Genomic DNA, 23218 nt, shown 5'->3' with positions numbered 1-23218 from the left:
TAGATACTATATTATTTAAGGATACATACATGTATGGGAGGGGGGGCTTCCCTGGCGGCTCAGCTGGTAAAGAATCCACCTGCAATGCAGGAGACCTGGGTTCGATCCCTGGGTTGGGAAGATCCCCTGGAGAAAGGAATGGCTACCCACTCCATGGGGTCACAAAGAGTTGGACATGACTGAGCTACTTTCACTTCACTTCATTTCACATGTATAGAGGAATTATGAAAATATGCATAAAAATAATAAACATGAAATCAGAGTAGTAGTTTCAGGGGTTGGCTGGCTGCTGCTGCTGCTGCTAAGTCGCATCAGTCGTGTCTGACTCTGTGCGACCCCATAGACGGAAGCCCACCAGGCTCCTCTGTCCCTGGGATTCTCCAGGCAAGAACACTGGAGTGGGTTGCCATTTCCTTCTCCAATGCATGAAAGTGAAAAGTGAAAGTGGGAAAAAAAGAAAAAAAGTGAAAGTGAAGTTGCTCAGTCGCGCCCAACTCTTAGCAGCCCCATGGACTGTAGCCTACCAGGCTCCTCCGTCCATGGGATTTCCTAGGCACGAGTACTGGAGTGGGCTGCCATTGCAGGGCTATATAAATACGTATCAAACTAGCACAGATGTTTCAATATTGGGTTTTTATTGTCTTTAAAGGAAACCTCGCTATTGTTAATAAATTAATTCTGATCCTTCAGAGTGACCCCAATTCTTAAATTGATAAAACCCTGATTCTAGGAGCTATTTCCTTTTGTTTTACAAGTTAACTTCAAAAAAGGAAAGCCACAAACATTTGAACTTTGTCCTTACACCAAATGCTTCAGCCAACCCGACAAGGTTCATGTTTGGGATAAAGATAAAATTACAACTATCTCCATCTAATGCAAGAGATGAATTGCACAAGCTTCCTGTGCCCCCTGCCTCAGGCAAGTCATTGGTACATAAATAATACCAGCTATGACAGGCCTGTTAAAAAAAATGGAGGCTTAAGTTAAAACCATCTCAAATATAATTAACTCTAAATTAGCTGAGTCAACCCTTGGAATAACTGCCCATTTATAAGTCATGCTCGTTTTTCCATCTTGCAGCTGTAAAGTATGTTTTCTGGGTCAGCGATTACTACAGAAAATCAGGGTCTACTACACATCAGAAGTGGATATAACCAGCTTATGTACAGAAACTGATCCTTAACCTACCAATGAGCTGTATTCCAAACGTCAGAAGCTCAGAGTTTAAAACACTCTCTCATGGAAACTTTGTGTGAATTAGTCTGTGCCGGGGTCCAGCCCGGGCTGATCCAGGGTATTCAAAGGAGAGATGGCATAGGCGACCTATTTATTTAAATATTTATCAAAGATATAAAGAGTAATAGAATGAGGATAGCTCAGTGAGGAAATTCAATGGAGAAAAGCGGCTGAAATAAGGATAGCTCAGTAGGAAAATTCAGTGAAGAAAAGCGGCTGAAATAAGGATAGCTCAGTAGGAAAATTCAGTGAAGAAAAGAGGCTGAGTAGCTTGGTTTACGCGGGAGACCAATAAAACTTCAAGACAAGAAGTTTGCACCACTTACGTAGGCTGCAGGCGTCCTTCCGTTCTCCCGAAGGAGAGGAGACACTGAGGCCTCCCCGGTCGGATCTTAGAAGCCCAGGCATAATTAGCAAGCATGGCGGGTTCCGCGCTCCAGATGGAGACTCAGCCAGAATTTGGGAGAGAGAGCGACATGGGGAGACCAAGTTTCAGTGAACAAGGCCCGCACTTTATTTTCCAAAGTAGTTTTTATACCTTAAGTTGTGCATAGAGGATAATGGGGGAAGGGGTGGAGTCATGCAGGGACAGCAGTTCCTGGTCCTAATCGAAGCCAGGCTTTCAGACTTATCATATGCAAAAGTTCAGGTGAATTACATCATCTTCTGGCCAGGAGGCCTGTTAACATTTTAAGAAACTTATCTTTCTCTAAAGGTGATTATTCCAAAGTCAGGCACCAGCCTCCAAAAAAGCAATGGACAAAGCTGCATTCCTATAGGGCAAAGGTGAGGTGGGCTCAGTCAAGAAAAGAATTAACTCAAGGGTCCAAGGTTACAAACATTGAGGCTACTACTTACATTTCTATACACCCATTATATCAATCAATACACTGCCAAGGACACAGTAGGTAAGGAGTATGGAGACTTAGCAGCAAACATTGGCCCAATAAGTGAAAAACCCTTCACCAATACAATTTCTAATCAATCTTTTAACTACTCAAAGGAATCTGTGTTTAGACAGTTTAGAACATCTCCTGCCTCTCACAGTTGGGAGGCTCTGAACAATCACATGTGGTGGCCGGAAAAACCTATTCAGGCAGGCTAGAGGATTTCCAAAGGAGTTTGTAGGTTGAAACACTGTCACACCCAGGAATTATTAACTGGAGCTGTAAGCTAACTCTTTCTTCAGAGAGAGGTAGTGGGGGACAGCCCCCCGTAAAGTCAGAGTTGTAGGTGAGAGCACAAAGCAGAAAGTAGGCAGACTCTGGTTTTGGGGGTAGATGCTCAAGAATTTCCAGGGGGACTCCCGAGGCTCGATCCCGCCTTTGCGTATGCCGAGCCTCCTTCCTCATGACCTCTGCCAAGGGAGGAGTTCCTCACGCTGGCTCCCGGCAGTGATACAATTCCAGTTGAGCTATTCCAGATCCTGAAAGATGATGCTGTGGAAAGTGCTGCACTCAATATGCAATATGCCGGCTCCCGGCAAGTCTGTTTGAGCTGGAATCCTATACAAGCAAAGTCTACTTAACTCAAAATATACGTGATCACAGATCATGCAGTACCAGTACCATGAAATTGGTACTTGGAGTACTTTGGCCTCCAATACTTTGGCCACCTGATGCGAAGAACTGACTCATTGAAAAAGACTCTGATGCTGGGAAAGACTGAAGGCAGGAGGAGAAGGGGATGACAGAGAATGAGATGGTTGGATGGCATCAAGGACTCAACGGACATGAGTTTGAGCAAGCTCCGGGAGTTGATGATGGACAGGGAAGCCTGACGTGCTACAGTCCATGGGGTCACGAAGAGTCCGACACAACGAAGCGACTGAACTGAACTGAACCATGAAATAGAAATTTCCTTTAGCACTATTTCCACAAGAAATTTAAAAATTAAATCTAGTTTGGAATTAACAAAAATAAAAAATTCCTCATCCTGTAGGGACTTAGAGGAGGCAACAGGAGGACTTTCTGGGGCATGGGTAATGTTCCATTTCTTGATCTAGATGAGAGGTTCATGGTACATTTATTTTGGGAAATACATCAAGTTGTACAGTTATAATTTTGCACCCTTGTCTGTGTATATTATGCTTCAATTTTTTAAGAAAAATCATACTTGAGACCTGCTGCACAGTATGGCCTATGGTTAACAATACTGTATCGTACACTTTATATTTGTTAATAAGGTAGATCTTATGTTGAGTGTTTCCACAACTATGGGAAAAAAGGAATCGAAGGAGACAGTATCTGTTAATCCTCTATTTTCATGATTTATCTATTATGGGGCTAAGTAAATACTACTTCCCTTTAAAAAAAGTTTACTCTGTATTTGTGTGTGTGTATTCAGTCGTTCAGCCATGTCTGACTCTTTGTGAGCCAAGCCCACCAGGCTCCTCTATCCACAGGATTTTCCTAGCAATAATACTAGAGTGGGTTGCCATTCCCTTCTCCAGGGGATCTTCCTGACCCAGGTAGCAAACCCACATCTCCTGAATTGCAGGCAGATTCTTTTACCACTGAGCCACTGGGGAAGCCCTTTACTCTATAGCCCCCTACCCAATTATTAAGCAATTGGGCAGGAAGGAGTCTATCTGTCTCAGTACCAAATCCTGTTAACATGGTTGTTTTTCTGCTATGAGGAGCTCCTCTGAAGGGCTCTGGTCTCAGCAAGGAAGCCGGTCCTACATTCTTCCCTCCCCTGCCCCAACATCCTTTCTGATCCATAAATGCAATCTGCTTGATTAAAGAGACCAAGGTAAAGTAGCTGTAAAAACTATACGCCGTCGGGTTTCGGAGAGTGGGTTGAGTCAGAGCTGCTGGGATTAAAGAGCAGAAATATTCAGTGCCAAGCTCCGGAGAGATAAGACCCATGCTTAGTCACTTAGGCGTAGTTCAAGGTCCTGATGCAATGCTAGCAGGCCAAGGCCAAGGTTTCCTGAAGAGACCACTGAGTCTGTCCTCGTGCGTCTTCAGTTCATTAATCATCACAGATATTAACACACTAACCAGTGCACCAACTATGCAGTCACGCAACTGCACAGCTTTCTAGTCCACTTTTTGTCACCTTTTTTCAAAATAATTTATCTGTAATATGACAAGGCAAAGCTTGAGACATACCACGTGCAAAAAATTCACTGGGCCGTTAGTCAAAATACAATTTCCAGCACATAATTTAGACGATTTGACTGTGCTTTTTCATAGCAAATTCTTTGTGTTCCTGATGACAACTCCCTTCCTTCTTAAGTATCTTTTAAAATCCAGTCTACTGTTATCAACTTAGTTAAGTATAATAATGGTACCTGGATTATATTTTTTAAAAGTGAAGTTTTTGAGGTGCATGCATACTAAGGTACTTAGAGGTAAAATGACATAGTATGTAGATTAGTTTTAAAATAGTTTTGTAAAAAAAGATAAAATAAAATACTTCTATAGAAGGACATTCACTAAGGTGAGAATATGGTGTTTTTGATTGTTTGTCTGTATTCTCTGATTTTCTACATTGCTTACATATTGCATTTCTAATTAAACTTTTAATGAAAAAAAAAACTTCCGCAAAGGAAAAACTGAAAAAAAATGACAGATGAAACAAATCCTTGTTGAATTTGGGTGATGGGTATAATGGGATTAATTGTACTATTCTCTTTACTTTTTAAAAATGAATACTAGATATATATATATTTTAATGTGTCCAAAAACTCATTTGAAAAGTCAATTTAGCTGGGAATCAATTTCCTCATCTAAATCAAAAGCACTCATTCATTTGCTCATTCAGTCATTACAGAGAGAGTGCCAGGCCAGGAACTAAAATATACAGAAAGGAGAGGAAAAAAAAAAAAAATTGAACTAACTCAGTAGTTCACAACCTTGGCTGCACATTAGACTATCTTTGGTATCTATAAAAATACAGATGTGAGTACGTGCTCAGTCCCTTCGGTCGTGTCCAACTCTTTGCGACCTATGGACTGTAGCCTACAGGCTCCTCTGTCCATGGGATTCTCCAGGCAAGAATACTGGAGTGGGCTACCATATCCTCCTCTAGAAAAATACAGACACAAGGGTCCAATCCCAAATCTAATAAACTAATTTTCTGGACGTCCTTGGCGGTCCAATGCAGGGGGCACAGATTTTATCCCGGGTCAGGGAACTAGGACCCGACGTGCCACGTGATGAGGCCAAAAAAAATAAAATAAAATAACTACCTTTTTAAAAATATATAGGAATAGATGAAAAATTATAAGGAAAGACATCAAAATATTAGGTCTTCTCTGAGTAACAGGATTTCATGTGGGGGATTTTTTTAAATTTTCTTATTTATACATTTGCCATGTCTAATTTTTCAATTAAGCATATGGATCATTTTACATGGGCTTCCCAGGTGGCTCAGGGGTAAAGAATCTGCCTGACAATGCATGTTCGATCTCTGGGTAGAGAAGATCACCCGGAGACAACCCACTCAAATATTCTTGCTTAAAGAATCCCATGGACAGAGGATCCTGGCAGGCTACAGTCCACGGGGTCACAGAGTCAGACGCAACTGAGCAACTGAGCACACACATCATTTTACATAGTGAGAGAAAAGTACTTAAAATGCTGTTTTTAATAAAATGCTGTTTTTAAAAAAAACAAAATGAGATATGTACTACTACTTACCCACCACAATGGCTATAATTTAAAAAGCCCAAAATACCAAGCACTCAAGAGATTATGGAATTCAGGCCCAGATCTGAGAGTGCACAACCATCTTGGAATACCACTTAGCAGTTTTCAACAGTTAAAACACACTTGCTTACCCTATGACCCGGCAATCTTGCTACAAGGTGTGTACAAAAAAATAAGTAAATAGGTTCACAACAATGGTCACAGCAGCTTTATTCCTAATGGCTAAAAACTTTAAAATACCCAAATCTCAATCAACACAATAATAGGTAAGCAAATTAGTATGTATTTGTATGCAAAGAAATGTGTGTGTGCAAAGTCGCTTCAGTCATGTCTGACTCTGTGAACCTATGGACTGTAGCCCGCCAGGCTCCTGTGTCCATGGGATTCTTAAGGCAAGAATACTGGAGTGGGCTGCTGTGCCCTCCTCCTCCAGGGGATCTTCCCAACCCAGGGATGGAGCCAGTGTCTCTTAAGTCTCCTGCATTTGCAATGACAGATTAGTTCTTTAAAAATGAGGGCCATGTGGGAAACCCCATATAAAGAAATAGTCCACAGCAGTTAAAAAAAAAACAAACCCACTGATTCATGCCATGATAAGGAGAAATTGCACAAACATTATGCTGGGTGAAAAAACGGATACAAAACAGCCCGAACAGTATGATTCCATTTATGTGAATTTCAATAAATGGGAAAAACTAAATGACGATGACAGAAATCAACAGAGGTTACAGCAGGGACTGAGGGATGAGTGATGTCTCCTAGAGCGGGGCCTGCAAGAACCTTGAGATGATGAATACTACCTTTAGTTGAATCTGGGGGGTAGTCACATTGGTCTACAAACATGTAAAAATTCATCTTGTTGAACAGCTGGTATTTGTACAGTTTAATGTATCCTAATTATGCCTCAGGGTTTTGTTTTGTTTTTTTTAAGTCTTCACAAGGACTTCTCTGGTGGTCCAGCAGTTAAGACTCCACGCTCCCAACTCAGGGGACATGGGTTCAATCCCCGGTCAAGGAATTAAGATCCCACATGCTGTATGGTACATGGTGTGGCCAAAAAAAAAGTCTCCACAGCTTTCAGCTTTTAGCCTCTCAATTAGAGGCTCTAGACAATCATACCTACACTTCCCATGGATATTTTCGTCTTCTTTCCTGAACTAAAAGACAGCTGACATTTATTGAGTGCTTCCTGATGCCAGACTATGTGCTAAACCCTTGACACATGCACTGACGGAATCCTGGGAGGTACTGTCTATTATCCCCATTTCGCAGATGAGGAAATTAAGACTCAGAGTGATTAACTTGCCCAGGGCCATGGGGAGAAAGAGGAACAGAACCAGGATTTAAAAACCAAGCTTGTGACTCCGAAACCAAATGTTCCCTCATATCCTAAGTTTCCAAATTCCATGTTACTCTGTCCAACACTTGATCATTCACAAACCTCAAAGACATAATTAAGATCGTCCCCCATCAACTCCACATCAGCCTAGTTTTTCCCTGCTAAACAGAAGCCCTACTCGAGTAGCAGTTCTTAATATCTCTTCTACCTCTGAAGGAAGAAATGGAACTTCGATACGGGAAAATCTGTAAGTGGCCTCCATCTGCCATTAATCTGGACACACACTTGTCACTAACTGAACCAGGCTCAACTGTCTTTCCCAGGAAGCCTGAATTCAAGTTACTGTTTTGTTGTTGCTTTTTTAAACAGGGGCAGGAATCTTTACAGATTGGAGCACATCTGGTTAGGTCTTCCCACTACAAGTCCAACAAAGAACAGCCCCCAGGCAGTGTTCTATTTAATACTCCCTTAGTTTGTAGTTCGGCCAGACTCAAGTTCTCTGAGGAGGCTATTCTGTCCAGTTTATGACTCGGCACACAGATGTCCTCCCTGTATCTTTCCTCTTCAAGTCCTCTCTGAGGCAGAGGCAGCTGCCCCGTGTATCTTGCAGATTAGTCAAGGTTTAGAAAGGATAATCATCCCTGACGCTTATTGCTGTCGCTAAGGTATATTCTAAAATTGTCAACATATGTTATATTAACAGAGGTACAGTAACCTGTACTGTCACCCAGCCAAGTTTTGTAGAAAACAGCCTCTCTTTTGGTCCCAATAAATAACCTGCTACATCCTCAGCCATGACTGTACAATGAATTCAAGGTCTCTGAGCCAAAGACAGATGGACCGTGCTGTTAACAAGAGTAAGCCTCAGTTTCCTCACCTGCACAGACCCTTCGAAGCTCCCACATTTACTTTTGAGTATTATTTTTCTTAAAGAGAAAAATAAGACAGTTCCAAACTGTCTTAAGCGTCAGGCCCCCACAAAACCTGGATTGGCCCCCACCTCTGAATCACATTATTATTTTGTTGCTACAAGCGACAGATTAATGTTAACACACTTACTCTACAACCTAAAACAGTTGTGCATGCTCAGTCGCTACAGTCAGGTCAGACTCTGTGACCCCACAGACTGTAGCCTGCCAGGCTCCTCTGTCTATGGGATTTTTCCGGCAAGAAAACTGGAGTAGATTGCCATGTCCTCCTCCAGGGGATCTTCCCGACCCAGGGATTGAACCCACATCTCCTGCATTACAGACGGAGTTTTTGCTGCTGAGCCACCAGGGAAGCCCCTTAAAATGGTTTAGAAGAAGAAATACTTAGGATTGAGAGAACCACATTATTACCAATAAGTATTAGAACACTGAGATTTCATACACATTAACATCTTTCTCTTCAGTTCAGTTCAGTTGCTCAGTCGTGTCAGACTCTTTGTGACCCCATGAATTGCAGCACGCCAGGCCTCCCTGTCCATCACCAACTCCCAGAGTTCACTCAAACTCACGTCCATCAAGTTGGTGATGCCATCCAGCCATCTCATCCTCTGTCGTCCCCTTCTCCTCCTGCCCCCAATCCCTCCCAGCATCAGAGTCTTTTCCAATGAGTCAACTCTTTGCATGAGGTGGCCAAAGTACTGGAGTTTCAGCTTCAACATCAGTCCTTCCAAAGAACACCCAGGACCGATCTCCTTTATAATGGACTGGGTGGATCTCCTTGCAGTCCAAGGGACTCGCAAGAGTCTTCTCCAACACCACAGTTCAAAAGCATTAATTCTTCGGCACTCAGACTTCTTCACAGTCCAACTCTCACATCCATACATGACCACTGGAAAAACCATAGCCTTGACTAGACAGGCCTTTGTTGGCAAAGTAATGTCTCTGCTTTTGAATATGCTATCTAGGTTGGTCATAACTTTCCTTCCAAGGAGTAAGCGTCTTTTTAATTTCGTGGCGGCAGTCACCATCTGCAGTGATTTTGGAGCCCAGAAAAATAAAGTCTAACAGTTTCCACTGTTTCCCCATCTATTTGCCATGAAGTGATGGGACCAGATGCCATGATCTTAGTTTTCTGACCTATTATTGATATTTTATCTATCTGATGGTCAAATTAACAGATGTACTTTTAAGAGGAGGAGTTGCCGTTTGCTCGGTCATTTGGATGTTGTTTTAAGGTCTGAAGTTTCTGTCTTGTTGGAAATGGAGAGATTGGTAAAGATAAAAAGCAAAAATGTGAAAACAAAATCACTGCACAGAAGTCTCACAAGTGTCCCTGCTTTAGAACTAGACTCATGTGCACCACAAAACAGAACCATAAAAAGAAAAGGGGGCAAGGAATTTCCTGGTGCTCCAGTGATCAGGACTTGGCACTTTCACAGCCAAGCACCTGGGTTCAATCCCTGGTGGGGGATCTAAGATTCCACATAGATACTTCAAGCTGCACGGCCAAAATAAAAAGGGGTGGACAAAATCAGAACTTATCATGAAGCTATCACTATCATATACATGGTATGTGCTAAAAATAAGTGCTGACTTAGCACTTCTTCTGGTTTCCTAAGCGCTACTCTATCACGATGGCCTAGTTTTTTAAAAAAGCTTTAGAGTTATGAAATTATGCTCTTGTAGTAACGTTTCCCCAGTTGGCACATTTAAGAGTTACATTCAACTTTTCTTTTTTTTTTTACATAAAAAGGATAAAGTTTACTTTAAATACCTATATATCCCATCAGTTAATCCAAGCAAGAAAAATAAGGACAGGGGAGAAAGTCACATAAATATGAAATAAGAATTTACAAAGATGAAATTAGAAACTAGAGAAGCCTGTACATGGAAACAAGAAGCCTTGCAGCACAACTAAAGCCCCTGTGTGATGCAAATAGGGGAAGCCTACAGGCAGCAACGAACACCCAACACAGCCAAAAAGGAGGAAAAAAAGAAATAGAAAGTATAAAAGGAATAAGAAACAACTTTGCACAAAGTCCTGGAAAATTCAATAAGCTAAGCAAAAGTGTTGGCTTTCTAACTGAAAAAAAAAAAAATTACTAATACTGACACCAAGAGATGAATGCTCTAAAGAGAACCATTTGCACAAATGAAATAATGTGGGAGTAAAGAAACTTTATCAGTCCCAGACCCAAACTGTTTTTACAAGGAATTCTACCAAACCTTTAAATCTGAGAAGAAAGGGGACAAGGGAAAGAAGGGAAGGAGGGGGAAAAAGTAAGTTGGTATGTAATACATTAACCTCAAGTATAAGGATCAATTGCAAAAAGTCCTAACTTCAATTTTGGCAGACAGTTTCTAGCACATCATGGTCAAGCAATGTTTAGTCCATAAACTCAAAGATGACTCAGATATTATGCTATTAATGTAATTTATTCATCACCAAAATGCTGAAAAAACATTAAAACTTCAACATTTGTTCTTGACTTACAAAACAAGCACCAAGAAGTATTTACCATAAGATGGAAAACTAGATCAAGCCCAGCCTGATGCTTACCGGGCAGACACTAGAGGCCTGTCTCCAGCAGGCATGACAACTAACAGCACTGCTAGTCAACACTGTACTGAAGCAGCAGCCAGCACAATTAGACCAGGGAAAGAAATGAAGTATAAAGTGGAAAAGAGGGACTTTGCTGGCAGTCCAGTGGTTAAGACTCCACACTGCCAATGCAGGGGGCACGGGTCTGATCCCCAGTCAGGGAACTAAGACCCAACATGCTGTGTGATGCAATCAAAAAAAAAAAAAGAAAGAAAATAAACTGGAAAAGAAATAAAATACAGACTAAAGTTGAATCATAGGTGGCAAAACTATCACTATTTGACAATAAAATAACTGCATACCTGGGGAAAAAAAACAAGGAAATATGAAAATCTACATACAGTAGGAGAATTCTTATTTGAGTATATCCTTCTGCCTTTACTGAAATCAAAAGCTTCCCAATATACAAACAACAACCAGTTAGAAGATATGATGGAAGAAGATGCTCCATTTATAATATCAGCTAGAATTATAAACTTAAGAGGAAATGTATACTATCTAAGGAAAACTTTCAAACACCTCTGGACGATTAAAAAAGAAAAAAAAAAACACCTAAATAAATGGAAAGATCTAATATCCTTGGAGAGGAAGACTCAACACTGATAATTTCAAACCACCCTCAGGAAATTTATAAACTTAACACAATGCTAATAAAAACAGATGTTGTATTTCCTCTTGATCACAGACAAGCTAAATCTTAAGATCATATGGGTCAAAAGCAAGAATTATCACGACAGTTTTCTGTAAGGAAAAGTGACCAAACAGCAATCCCTACCAGATATTAAAACAATCTGTTAAAAATGTCAATAATTAAAGCAACATACCCGTGCAAGAGAAGACAAGTAAATGTTACAGAACAGAAAGTTCAGAAATAGATCCAAAAATGTACTAGAACACAGGAAACTATGAAGGACGCATCGAAAATCAGTTGGGTAGAGATGGGCTTTTTAATAGGGAGTTGGCAACATCTGGATAGTCATCTGGACAAACAGACCAGAATAAATGCATCAAAGATTTAAGTTTTTTTAAAGCCATAAAAGTAATCAAAGAAAACATTAGGTAAATTTTTAGGACTTGGCAGAGGGAAAAATCTTTCTACTACAAAACTCAAAATCCAGACACTATAAAAAGAAAATACTGATAAGTTTGACTACATAAAGATGAAAAATAATGTAAGACACATCATAAGCAAAGGACAAAACACAAACTGCAAACTGAAAGCAGTACTTTTATCTCCGCAGAGACAAAAGCTAACCACCTGAATGCATGAGAAGATCCTAGATGTCAAGGTGAAACAGAAATCAAGAGAAATAGAAAAGTGGCAAAAAAAAGAAAAATGACCAAAGATGGGAGTAGACAGTTCCCAGAAAAACAAATACAAATGGCCCCTAAAAACAAACCAAGTACCAAATCACACTCTCTATAAAAGAAATGCAAATTAAGACTAAAGGATTTCAGGACTTCCCTAGTGGTCTAGTGGCTAAGACTTCACCCTCCCAATGCAGGCAGCCCTGGCTGGATCCCTGGTCAGGGAACTAGATCCCACATGGCTCAACTAAACATCTTGCAGGCTGCAACAGAGCTCGAAGATGCACGTGCTGCAACTAAGACTCCTAGCAGTCAGTCAAATAAATTAATTAATTAAAATTAAGGGGGAAAACGTATCAGTGGGCAGAGAAATACAGAGAGAAAATATAAAGTCAGAACCCCCCCTCCTCTGAATTTCCACTCTCTCTGCTCCTATTCTCTTCCCTGGTGAATCCTTATTTGGTTCATTTATCTCTTCCTGCTCCTTTTCCATTTTTCTTTTTTCTCTAGCCTCAATAAAATGTCTTTCACTAAGTCAGTTCACTCAGTCCACCATTTCAACTTCCACCCTCTGCAAATAACTCCCAAATGCGCAACTCTAGTCCTGACTTCTACCCCAAGGCTCACATTTTATAATATATGGCTGCCCAGACCCTCTACCTCCGCACCAGCCTCATGGCTCTGGTTCAAAGCCCCTTTACCTTCCAGAATGACTTTCCATCTACCACCATCCTTTCTCCACTTCCCCCACCCTCTTCCTGTCTAGCCCCACTTCCACAAAGCTACCAGATTTGTTCTGAATTTAATTAAATAATCTCCTGGCCTGGCATTCAAGATCTTTCAGAACTAAAACATCCAATCTCGATTCTCTCCACCTCCAACTCATCTTCCCTCATCCTAGCTCCAGCCTGGCTAGGCCCCTAGTTCTTAGGCCCTTAATATCTCTTAGACTCTCCTACACTTCTGTCTTTGCTTACAATTTCTTCCACCTGATACTCTTTTTTCCCAAAATCACTCAAAATTCTTCACATCAGTGGAACTCCATTTTCCCCTTTTCATTTTCCTTGAGCCCATAAACCACCAATCCCACTCATTATATGATGCAGGCGTTGTTTTAACTGATTATCTGCAAAGACAAGGAGGGGAAAGACTATATTTCATCAAACTTACAAAATATCACTTATAAGTTTCTAAATCTAAATCCGTTCAGTAGTCCAGTTCAGTCACTCAGTCATGTCTGACTCTTTTAGACCCCATAGACTGCAGCACTGCTAGGTCTCCCTGTCCTTCACCAACTCCCGGAGCTTGCTCAAACTCATGTCCATCGAGTCAGTAACGCCATCCAACCATCTCATCCTCTGTCATCCCCTTCTCTTCCTGCCTTCAATCTTTCCCAGCATCAGAGTCTTTTCCAATGAGTCAATTCTTCACATCAGGTGTCCAAAGTATTACAATTTCAACTTCAGCATTTAAATCAGGCTTTTACTACAACTAAATCAGGCTTATACTAAAAAGACACAATGGCTGGCTTGCCCTGTGAAGATGAGGATAGGGACTTCCCCGGCGGTTCAGCGGTTAAGAATCCTCCTGCCAATGCAGGGAACACAAGTTCGATCCCTGATCCGGGAAGGTCCCACATGCTGCAACTAAGCCCATGCACCATAACTAATAAGCCTTCGTTCTAGAGCCCATGAGTCGCAGCTACTGAAGCTGATGTGCCTAGAGCCCGTGCTCCACAACAGAAGAAGCCACCGCCATCAGAAGCCCACGTGCCGCAACTAGAGAGTAGCCCCGTCATCATCACAACTAGAGAAAGCTGACGCACAGCAACAAAGACCCAGCGCAACCACAAATAAATAATAATTTTTTTTAAAAAAGATGAGGGTGAAATGGCAAAGCAATGTCCTGCCTTTAAAAAAAAAAAAAAAAGAAAAGGATGTCCGCTCTTTTTGTTGATTACAAAATGCCGGTTTTTCTCTTGCACAGGTACTCTGAGACGCAAGCTTCCCTACTAATTAGCGATCTTGGGCACAGGCTCGTTGAGAGGGGCACCAGAGGCTAAGCTGAGAACTGCCGCGCTGGGATTTCACAACGCCTGCTGGTGTCACACACTCAGTAACTGTTGCAGAGGATCATGTGGGTTGCCACTGACTGGCAAGAAAACTTACTGTGTGAACATATGAGTCACTGAAAATGGGGACATTCATTTTTTCAAGTATATCTGTGCAAATGCTGTGGCAGAAGCAGGAAGAGGAAGGAAGGGGATTCAAGTTTGCATGAAACACTAACAGATACGAACTTAATAAACAAAAAGTTTACCACACTTGGGGGAAAAAAACACCACCACCAAGCCTCTACAAAGACTTGGAGTACTTTACATAGCCTACCAAGCGGGTGCACGCTATAAATCACACACAGCCAACACTTGCACTGTCTATCCAATCTTAATCTCCTTTCTTTCTCCCTTTCTAGGGATGGTCTCTGGAATTCATTATCAATTTCCATTTTGCTTAAACCAAGAGACCACTGGTTACAAAGGGATATCTGAAATCACCATCCATAACAATCTTTTCTCTTAGAACTTGAAGAAAGGTGTCATTCGCTATGTATTTGCACTGTCTCCAAAGTACAGTAAGTCCCCTACATAACTTTCAACTTGCGAACTTTCAAACAGGAACACGTGTTTGCAGGTCCATCCACGTAAGTTAGTTCTATTTGAGGAGATACAGGACCCAAACACAGAACAGTACAAGACGAGTAAGCAGTGTTCAGAATGCAATCCAGCGCCACTGGGTCACCCAGGAGAAGAGAAAAAATAGCTGCTACCCAGATGGGAAAAAAGTGGACACAGTGACAGATTTTATTTTCTGGGGCTCCAAAATGACTGCAGACAGTAACCGTAGCCACGAAATTAGAAGATGCTTGCTCCTTGGAAGAAAAGCTATCACAAACCTAGACAGTGTATTAAAGAGCAGAGACATCATTTTGCGGACAAAGGTCCATATAGTCAAAGCTATAGTTTTTCAAGTAGTCATATACAGATGTGAGAGTTGGACCATAAAGACGGCTGAGTGGTGACAAAGACATCATCACTTAGTGATGTCTCCAGGGTCACAAGAAGATGAACATGGTCCTAGACTGGCCAAAAAGTTCATTTGGGTTTTTCTGTAACAGTGTATGGAAAAACCCAAATGAACTTTCTGCCAACCCAACAGAATGCATTTGTTGACCCTGTTATTTGGGATTAAGATAGAAGCAAAAGTTCTGCTGAAATAAATGTTCTATTTTCCTGATTTCTACATGGTTCATATATCTATGATAGAGTAATTTGCCATTTTCATTGTGAGTAATTTTCTATTAGTGTCTCGGTTATCAAGACTAAAAGCACTAAGCCAGAAGTACTGGAAATGTACTTGCAGCCTCTTGAGAAACATGGATGAGAAAACCTACCATGATTTCCATCATTATATCCCTCAGTACTTCAGAAACGTACAAAATAGCCAATACTGATTATAAAATGGGAGGATTTTAGCCCCAGATATATAATCATGGAATGAATTATGTATTTATACCCATTTCAAGGCATCAGTAGAGTAGAAGTATGGACACTGTAATCGGTTGTCAACTGACACTGCAGAGAAACCAACAGGCATTTGGAATAACAGGCATAGTTTCATTTTAACAACTAACATTTTAACATCTCATTCAATACACTGTCGACTCATATTTTGACTGACACACATTATTCATTGCTTTGGACATAACTAATCAGATTAAACAAGAAATTCCACAACACAAAGTGTCCATAAAACTTCATCATCAAATGAACCATTAATTCAATTAAAATGTCAGTCTTAGGGTTTGGCATTTATGTACAGTAGCTTTGATCATAACGTTGAATAGTCTGAAAAGAGTCATTTCTTTAAAATTTCTGTTGATGTCTTGAGATTGAAATGTTATGAGTTTCCTAGGATGTGACAAAGCCAACACCCAGCAGAGGAGTTTCCATTTGTGCAAGAGTCACCTCAACCTTCAAAGGAAGAATCAGAAGACGTTGACCAGACAGGCTGGTAAGGAAGGCATGGATTAGGGTAGGGAGTGGTGGCAAGGGGTTTTGAGTAGGAAAGACAAATTGAGATTCCTTTCCAGGCTGCCTTTGACTAGTGACATGATCTGAAGCAAGTTACTTGAGCTTCTTCATCTATAATTTTCTCATCTATAAAATGAGGATTAAGAAAATGTTGTTTAGTTGCTAAGTCGTGTCTGACTCTTTTGAGACCTCATGGACTGTAGCCAGAATACTAGAGTGGGTTGCCATTTCCTTCTCCAGGGGATCTTCCCGACCCAGGGATCAATTCCACGTCTTCTGCCTTGCAAGGTGGGTTCTTTTTACCACTGAGCCACAGGGGAAGCCCTAACAAGACATTATCTTGACATAAGCAATGTAAATAGTTTGCACAATGGAGTCAGTGTTTAACAAAGATTATCATTATTATTGATAGGTTCTCACCTATAAGGCAGAAACAGAATGGAAAAGCTTTGGCATTTTGATCAGGGTTTTCTCTGTGGTGTAGGGTGGCCAGAAGGGGTGTGGTGGGTGGGGAAGCTGGTTTTAGGAACGCTTCTAAAATAACAAGCTGCATTTTAAATTTGATGAGTCCCCAATGAGATGTCCACCCCTCCCAGCAGTAGAGAACTCTAAATAAACAGGAGACGTGCTCTTGAGTTGACTGTCTTATCATCTGATCCTACATTCTTTTCCCTCTCAAAGAGTCCTTGAGTCTTCGTTTACACCCAGCTGTTTCAAATCTCATAATTCTGAAATGCAGATCCCCTCTTCTAAACAACAGAGGGAATTGGGATAAAGAGAGCGAAATCACCAACAAGACTTCCAACAGCTGAGGATTTGTTGTTGTTTAGTCACTAAGTTGTTTCTGACTATTTTCTGACCCCGTGGACTACAGCCTGCCAAGTACTTCTGTCCATGGGATTTCCCAGGCAAGAATACTGGAATGGATTGCCACTTCCTTCACCAGGGGATCATTCCAACCCAGGGAAGATCCACTGTGTCAAACCTGTGTCTCCTGCATTGGCAGATTCTTTACCACTGAGCCACCCGGAAAACACAGTCCAACCCTGTGATTCCATGGACTGCAGCCCGCCAGGCTCCTCTGTCCATGGAATTTCCCAGGCAAGGAAACTGGAGTGGGTTGCCATTAGATTAAAAATCTGCTTAGATTAGGTACTTTTTTTTTTTTTTTATGGCTGATTCTTATTGATGTTTGACAGAAAACAAGAAAATTCTGTAAAGCAAGTATCCTTCATTTAAAAAATAAATACTTTTTAAAAAACAAATTTAAAACAAAACCTAATTTCACAGAAAATAGGGACAGGGCACAGGGCAAGTCATCCACTTTGTTACAGCTATATGAAAAGGAGAACAATCTTGAAAAATAATAGAGTATGTTTTATGGGCTAAAACATACTGGAAAAACTGGTTTCTTAGGCTAGGAGCCTTCCTCTCTGTGATGTATGGATCAAATTGCTCTTTTCCCACCCATCCCTCACCGCACAGTTAAGACCATTAGTTTGCTCTGACGTCCTGTCTTCTCTTTCCTGCCAAAACCACTCCATCCCGCTTACTCACTGTTGGCCAGAATAACATGCACAGTCATCTGCGTTCAGAGGTAAGAGAGTAAAGATTCCTCTAAAAGAGGAAGTCTATTTTCATCGGATGACGGATGACGAGGTAAACTTTGAAGGAAGATTCCCTCCACTCGCCTCTCCCTTTCCTTGAAGAACCTGCCGCCTCCTCTCCCACCATCCAGTGACCCCGCTAACCCTGTGGTTTTCATGCCTTACCTCGCATACCATCTCCCCCCAAACCAGTCGCCACAAACTGGAGAAATCAAGTTCTGCTCCTTTCAGGGGCTACTGGTTAGAACACTAAATAAATTATTCCAATGAGAGTGGGTACCGATAGATTAACATATTATTCACAAAGAGAAGTGGAAGGCGGGGTGGGGGAGAAAGGGGAGGATTTTGCCCCCAGGGGACAGTGGGCAATATCTGGGTTGTCACATTAACAATGTGTTAGTGTCACCTAGTGAGTAGAGACCCGGAACCCTATGCAGGACCGCTCCCTGTAACAAAGAATGATTCAGCTTCAGAGAGGGCAGAGCCTTCATTTGGGGCTTCCCTGATGGCTCAGTTGGTAAAGAATCTGCCCACAATGCAGGAGACCCTGGTTCAATTCCTGGGTCGGGAAGATCCCCTGGAGGAGGAAACGGCACCCCACTCCAGTACTCTTGCCTGGAGAATCCCATGGACAGAGGAGCCTGGTGGGCAGTAGTCCATGGGGTCACAAAGAGTCGGACATGACTAAGCAACTGAACAACAAAATGTCAGTAGTACTAAGGTTGTGAAACTCCGCTCTAACTCAGTTACTAGCGCCTCTGTTCCACAGGTTTAAGTTTAAATTCCCGGCACTGGGCATACTGACTAGAGATGAATTTTGGAGCTTGAATCCATCAGTCACACCCCTGAGATAAGTGTCTGTTTTCTATTCACATAAAACTCGTTCCATTCATCAGACTACAGACTCTAGCTGAATGATTATTGATATTAATAACTTATTTGATTGGTTTTCTTAACATGTATGTTTAAAATACAAGTTTAACCAAAACATACGAGTTCAACAAAGAAAAGAAACCCACTGGCCTATCTGCTTCAATTATTTTTTAAAGAAAAAATCATAGGTACAGTTAAAGCCCACCTCTCCATCTGACCTTCCTTCTAGCTGATGTATCATTTCCATAAGTATTTTATTACTAATCGACATAAGACCAATCTCTCATCAGTTGTGTCTGACTCTTTGCGACCCCAGGGACTGTATATAGCCCACCAGGCTCCTTCATACTAATTGACATACATCTACATAAATATATAGTTTAAGGTACTTAAACCTTATATCTGTTTAAGGTACTGAATTTTAAATGAATATTATCATACTGTATATTCATTTTCTCTCAACGTTGTTTGAGATTTGTCTATTTTGTTTTCTTCATGCAAATCCATTTAATTCATTTTGATTGCTGTACAGTATAAATAAAGCACCTTACATAATCTTCCCTCCCCAGGAATAACTGGGTCGTCTCCACATTTCCACGTTTCCATGCACTCATAACATGTCTCCTAACACATACATGCTGAGTTTGGATAGCTTTGATATCACAGGAATTGAGGAGTTAACAGGTAATAAGTAGGTCTTCAACTTTGCTACAAATTGCCAAATTGTCCTCCAAAGTGTCGCTAAACTAAGTTGTCATTATAGCTCAGCGGTAAAGAATCCCACATGCCTTGTGGTATGGCAAGAAGAAAAAAAAATTGAGGTGAAATTCATCTAACACCAAATTCACTATTTTCAAGTGTCTAATTCAGTGGTATTTAGCTCATTCACAGTGTGCAGCTGCCCCTCTATCTGGTTCCAGAACATTTTCATTCCCACCAAGGGAGACTTGAACCCGTGAACAGTCACTCCTTACCCCTCTACCCCAGCCCCTAACTGTATTCTGTGTCTATGGATTCATCTCTCCTGGTCAATTTATATAAATGGAATTACAGGGCTTCCCAGGTGGCTCAGTGGTAAAAAATCCACCTGCCAGGCAGACCCAGGTTCAAACCCTGGGTCTGGAAGATCCCCTGGAGAAGAAAATGGCAACCCACTCCAGTATTCTTGCCTGGGAAATCCTATGGATAGAGGAGTCTGGTGGGTTACAGTCCACAGGGTCACATAGAGTTGGACACAACTGAGCAATGAAACAGCAACAACTACTACTACTACTAATAATAATGTTGTACTGGTATCAACATGGTTAGTCAGTTCTCACAAAAGAATTCCAAATGTGAATGAAATTAGTGGGAGACATCAGTGGGGCTGAATTCTCCTTGAACAGGTACATAAGAAGCTTCGCCACAGCATTTTGTCCTTTGTGTATGTTCGGGAGAAGGGAGAGGTGGAGTCGGGATGCTGAGGGGCAAGAGATGTAGGAGAGAAGAAAAATTTAGCCCAGGGGCTTAATTAACGGTAAGCCAAGTGGCCCCATGGAGAAGGCAATGGCACCCCACTCCAGTACTCTTGCCTGGAAAATCCATGGATGGAGGAGCCTGGTAGGCTGCAGTCCATGGGGTCGCACAGAGTCGGACACGACTGAAGCGATGCAGCAGCAGCAGCACATGGCCCCAAATCCTTGCTGGAACAGAGCAAGGTGGAGGGCCGGAGGAGGCAAGTATGTTTCCCCACTGACAATAATGCTGAGTCAGGCCAGCAACACGCACCACGGAACACCAGCAGGTGTGAGCCACAGCCTCTACATGCATTGTTTGTGACTCACTCCCCAGGTAAGGGCAACTGCAGGCCCTTAAGTCCTGCCTGTCAACATTCAGTTGGTAATCATCACGGTGTCCTAGCACCATAAGGCAATTACAGTGGAATTTATCTTGAGTCGTGAAAATGACATAATTAATGACATTCATTTTAATGACAATCACAGTTACTGACTCCTTCCAGTCTGGCAGTCTAATCCTGGAAATCAGATACCCAAAGAAAGAGGCAAGTGGCTTCTTATAGTCCAAAGGTCCCTTCCACTATTTATAACAAAGTAAAATAAAAGTTGTTAAAAATCACATTCCAGGGTTCCAAGGAGATGCATTTGTCCTCTGGCTAGAGCACAGCTGATGCAAAGAAACCAAGACTCTTTTATTTTACCTTCTAGCACATCAGCTCTCAGGGAAGAAAAACTAGGTTAGAGGGCAACGCTATAGTCTCCACTTAAGATGAATGCTTCCTTTATAACACAGTTACTTGAAGGGAGGAGAAAATTTATATTCACCACTGTTTTAACACTAACCCTAACCTAGAAGAGGAATGTACAATGACAGAGCTTCTTAAAGAGCCTCTTCATGATTATATTTAAAGCTCAATGAGTTAAGACAGCGTTTTAATAAAAGTCATGGTAGAGTACAGTCAAGGACGGCAATGAAGTATTTAAGCACAAAGATAACACTTCTCAAAGTTCAGCTTTCAATCAGCTTATTCAATAAAGGCACAGAAAAAATATTGGGGTGGCCAAAAAGTTCATTTGTGTTTTTCCATAAGCTGGTACAGAAAACCCGAAAGAACTTTTTTGGCCAACCCAATACAGTACAAGAGGGGTTTAACTGGAGAGGGAGATTTGAAAAGTGTTTCCAAAAATGTGTTTCACCAAGTAAGAGTGGCAGAGAGAATTTTTGGATGCAGAAAATAAACATAACTCTCATCCCTGTTTAGCTCATCTCTTCCTCTCGGTTCCCCAAATTTTTCATCAGCACTACATCATTTGGACATCTCAAAATCATACCCACACCCGCGGCCCGTGGCCTGCCAGTGACCCTTGCCTAAACTCTGCCCGGCTCAACCCTGACTTGTGCTCTAGTTGGCCACGGGACAGAGGCAGGATGTTCTGAAGGCAGGAGATTGCACCAGCCAGACACATAAGTGCTCAAGGTTTCATCACCCTCTGCCTCTGTCTAGGACTGTGACACTACCTCCCGGCTGACTCCAAGCAGCAGAACGTATCCACAGAGGACACACCCTGCCACCGGGTGACCCAAACAGGACATAAGTCAGGAGGAAAGGGGCATACCAAGCACAGTTGTGGGATTAACAGAGACGAAAGCAGCACATGGCAGAGCCTACATGAGACCTCACATCATCCTCTGCTTATGCAGCTACTTGAGCATTTATTGCAGTGGGTTGTCGGATGCCCGTCTCCCCACAGGAACCGAGTCTTAATCACCTATGGATCCACTGTCAGCCTCACTGGCAACAGATGCTTGGTCTCTGCAATAGTCAATTCCCAACTGCACACGCTGAAAAGGAAGAGCAGCCACTCCGAAGGAAACAGGACAAATTTTGTAGACATCAAAAGTGTTTGATGACATCGAAAGAGTCAACAGATGACTCTCAACCACTGTGATGTGTATTTTCCCCTCCTGCTTACTTCCACGGTCTCCTGGAGGTCCCCAGGAAAAGGCAAAGAAAAAGAGCATGACAAAAATAAAGAAATCCAAGTGGAAATATTCATTCCCATTATGCTGAAAAAACTAAAACAGAGAGTTCCCTGGTGGCCCAGGGGTTGAAAATCTGCCTTCCAATGCAGGGCACTCAGGTTGGACACCTGGCCCAGGAACTAAGACCTCACATGTGTTGGGGCAACTAAGCCCGTGTGCCTCAACTAGAGAGCCCTAAGTGCTGCAACTAAGGCCCAACACAGCCAAAAACAAATAGTTTTCACAAAACCAAAACAATGCTGCACCCTTACCTAGTGAGTTTAATCCTCTTAACTACCAAATTGAAACACTTTGTGCTCTTTTAAATTCATGGCCCAAGATATAGGCCGCCGCCACGCCAATCTATAGGGTCCCAGAGAATTTCATCCAAGGTCAACAACAGCCCAAAGTCTCATCGAGTACAACAAAAAAATCAGCAATAAAGTTTCTTCTCTCCTTAAATCACAGGACGCACATTTAAAGAGAACCCAGAAAAAAAAGTTACTAGGTCGTTTAGTGCCGTTTAGTCACTATCAGAGAGGGTATCCGGCAATAAAAAGAGGATCAAGTATAGCCGGAAATACCCAATCTTGGTAAAAACGTTATCAGCGCTAATCCTTTGGTGTTTACATAGACAACGAAAAGCTCACTAGTTGCTTCAATCATTAGAACACAGCAATCTAATTATACAAAAATGCACAGATATGTTCCTTCAAATTCTTTATTTCCAAAATGTATTATAATTTCTACAATTCCTTAGACAAGCCTTCAGAAGACAAATTCCATCTAGTGTAATTCCATCTACAATTCCTTAGACAAGCCTTCAGAAGACAAATTCCGTGGAATTGAAGACCAATTCCATCCCATCTAGTGAAGTGTTTGACATTTTGACCATGTTGAACCCTAAATCAGATGGGCACAATATTGTTTCTATACATTATTTTTGGAAAACACATACAGCCTAATTCTTTTAATTAAATCAAGGGTTTATTTCTTCTTAATTTCATTGCCATCGCTTCCACAGAATTCTACTCCCCTATGAACCCTGTGTCTTAAA

General features: G+C 41.6%; 1 protein-coding gene across 5 annotated transcripts in view; it reads right to left on the bottom strand.

Moving 5' to 3' along the window:
- The window catches only part of GPAT3 (glycerol-3-phosphate acyltransferase 3), a 71760-nt gene that overhangs the window by 36291 nt on the left and 12251 nt on the right, over positions 1-23218 (bottom strand). Inside the window, exon 1 of one of the 5 annotated variants that reach the window (XM_070791715.1) lies at positions 1563-8772. The exons of 3 other annotated variants lie outside the window; for them this stretch is intronic. In XM_070791715.1, coding sequence (XP_070647816.1) covers positions 1563-1644 — 82 coding nt within the window. In that variant the 5' untranslated portion in view covers positions 1645-8772. Of the gene's footprint in view, positions 1-1562; positions 8773-23218 lie in introns of those variants that run through there. One more of the 5 variants, XM_070791717.1, reaches the window with a different exon arrangement.

The sequence above is a fragment of the Bos indicus genome, chromosome 6, assembly GCF_029378745.1.
Source record: "Bos indicus isolate NIAB-ARS_2022 breed Sahiwal x Tharparkar chromosome 6, NIAB-ARS_B.indTharparkar_mat_pri_1.0, whole genome shotgun sequence".
Taxonomy (NCBI): Eukaryota; Metazoa; Chordata; class Mammalia; order Artiodactyla; family Bovidae; genus Bos; species Bos indicus.
The sequence above is the reverse complement of the archived record's forward strand: the minus strand, read 5'-3'. Positions and strand labels throughout refer to the sequence as shown.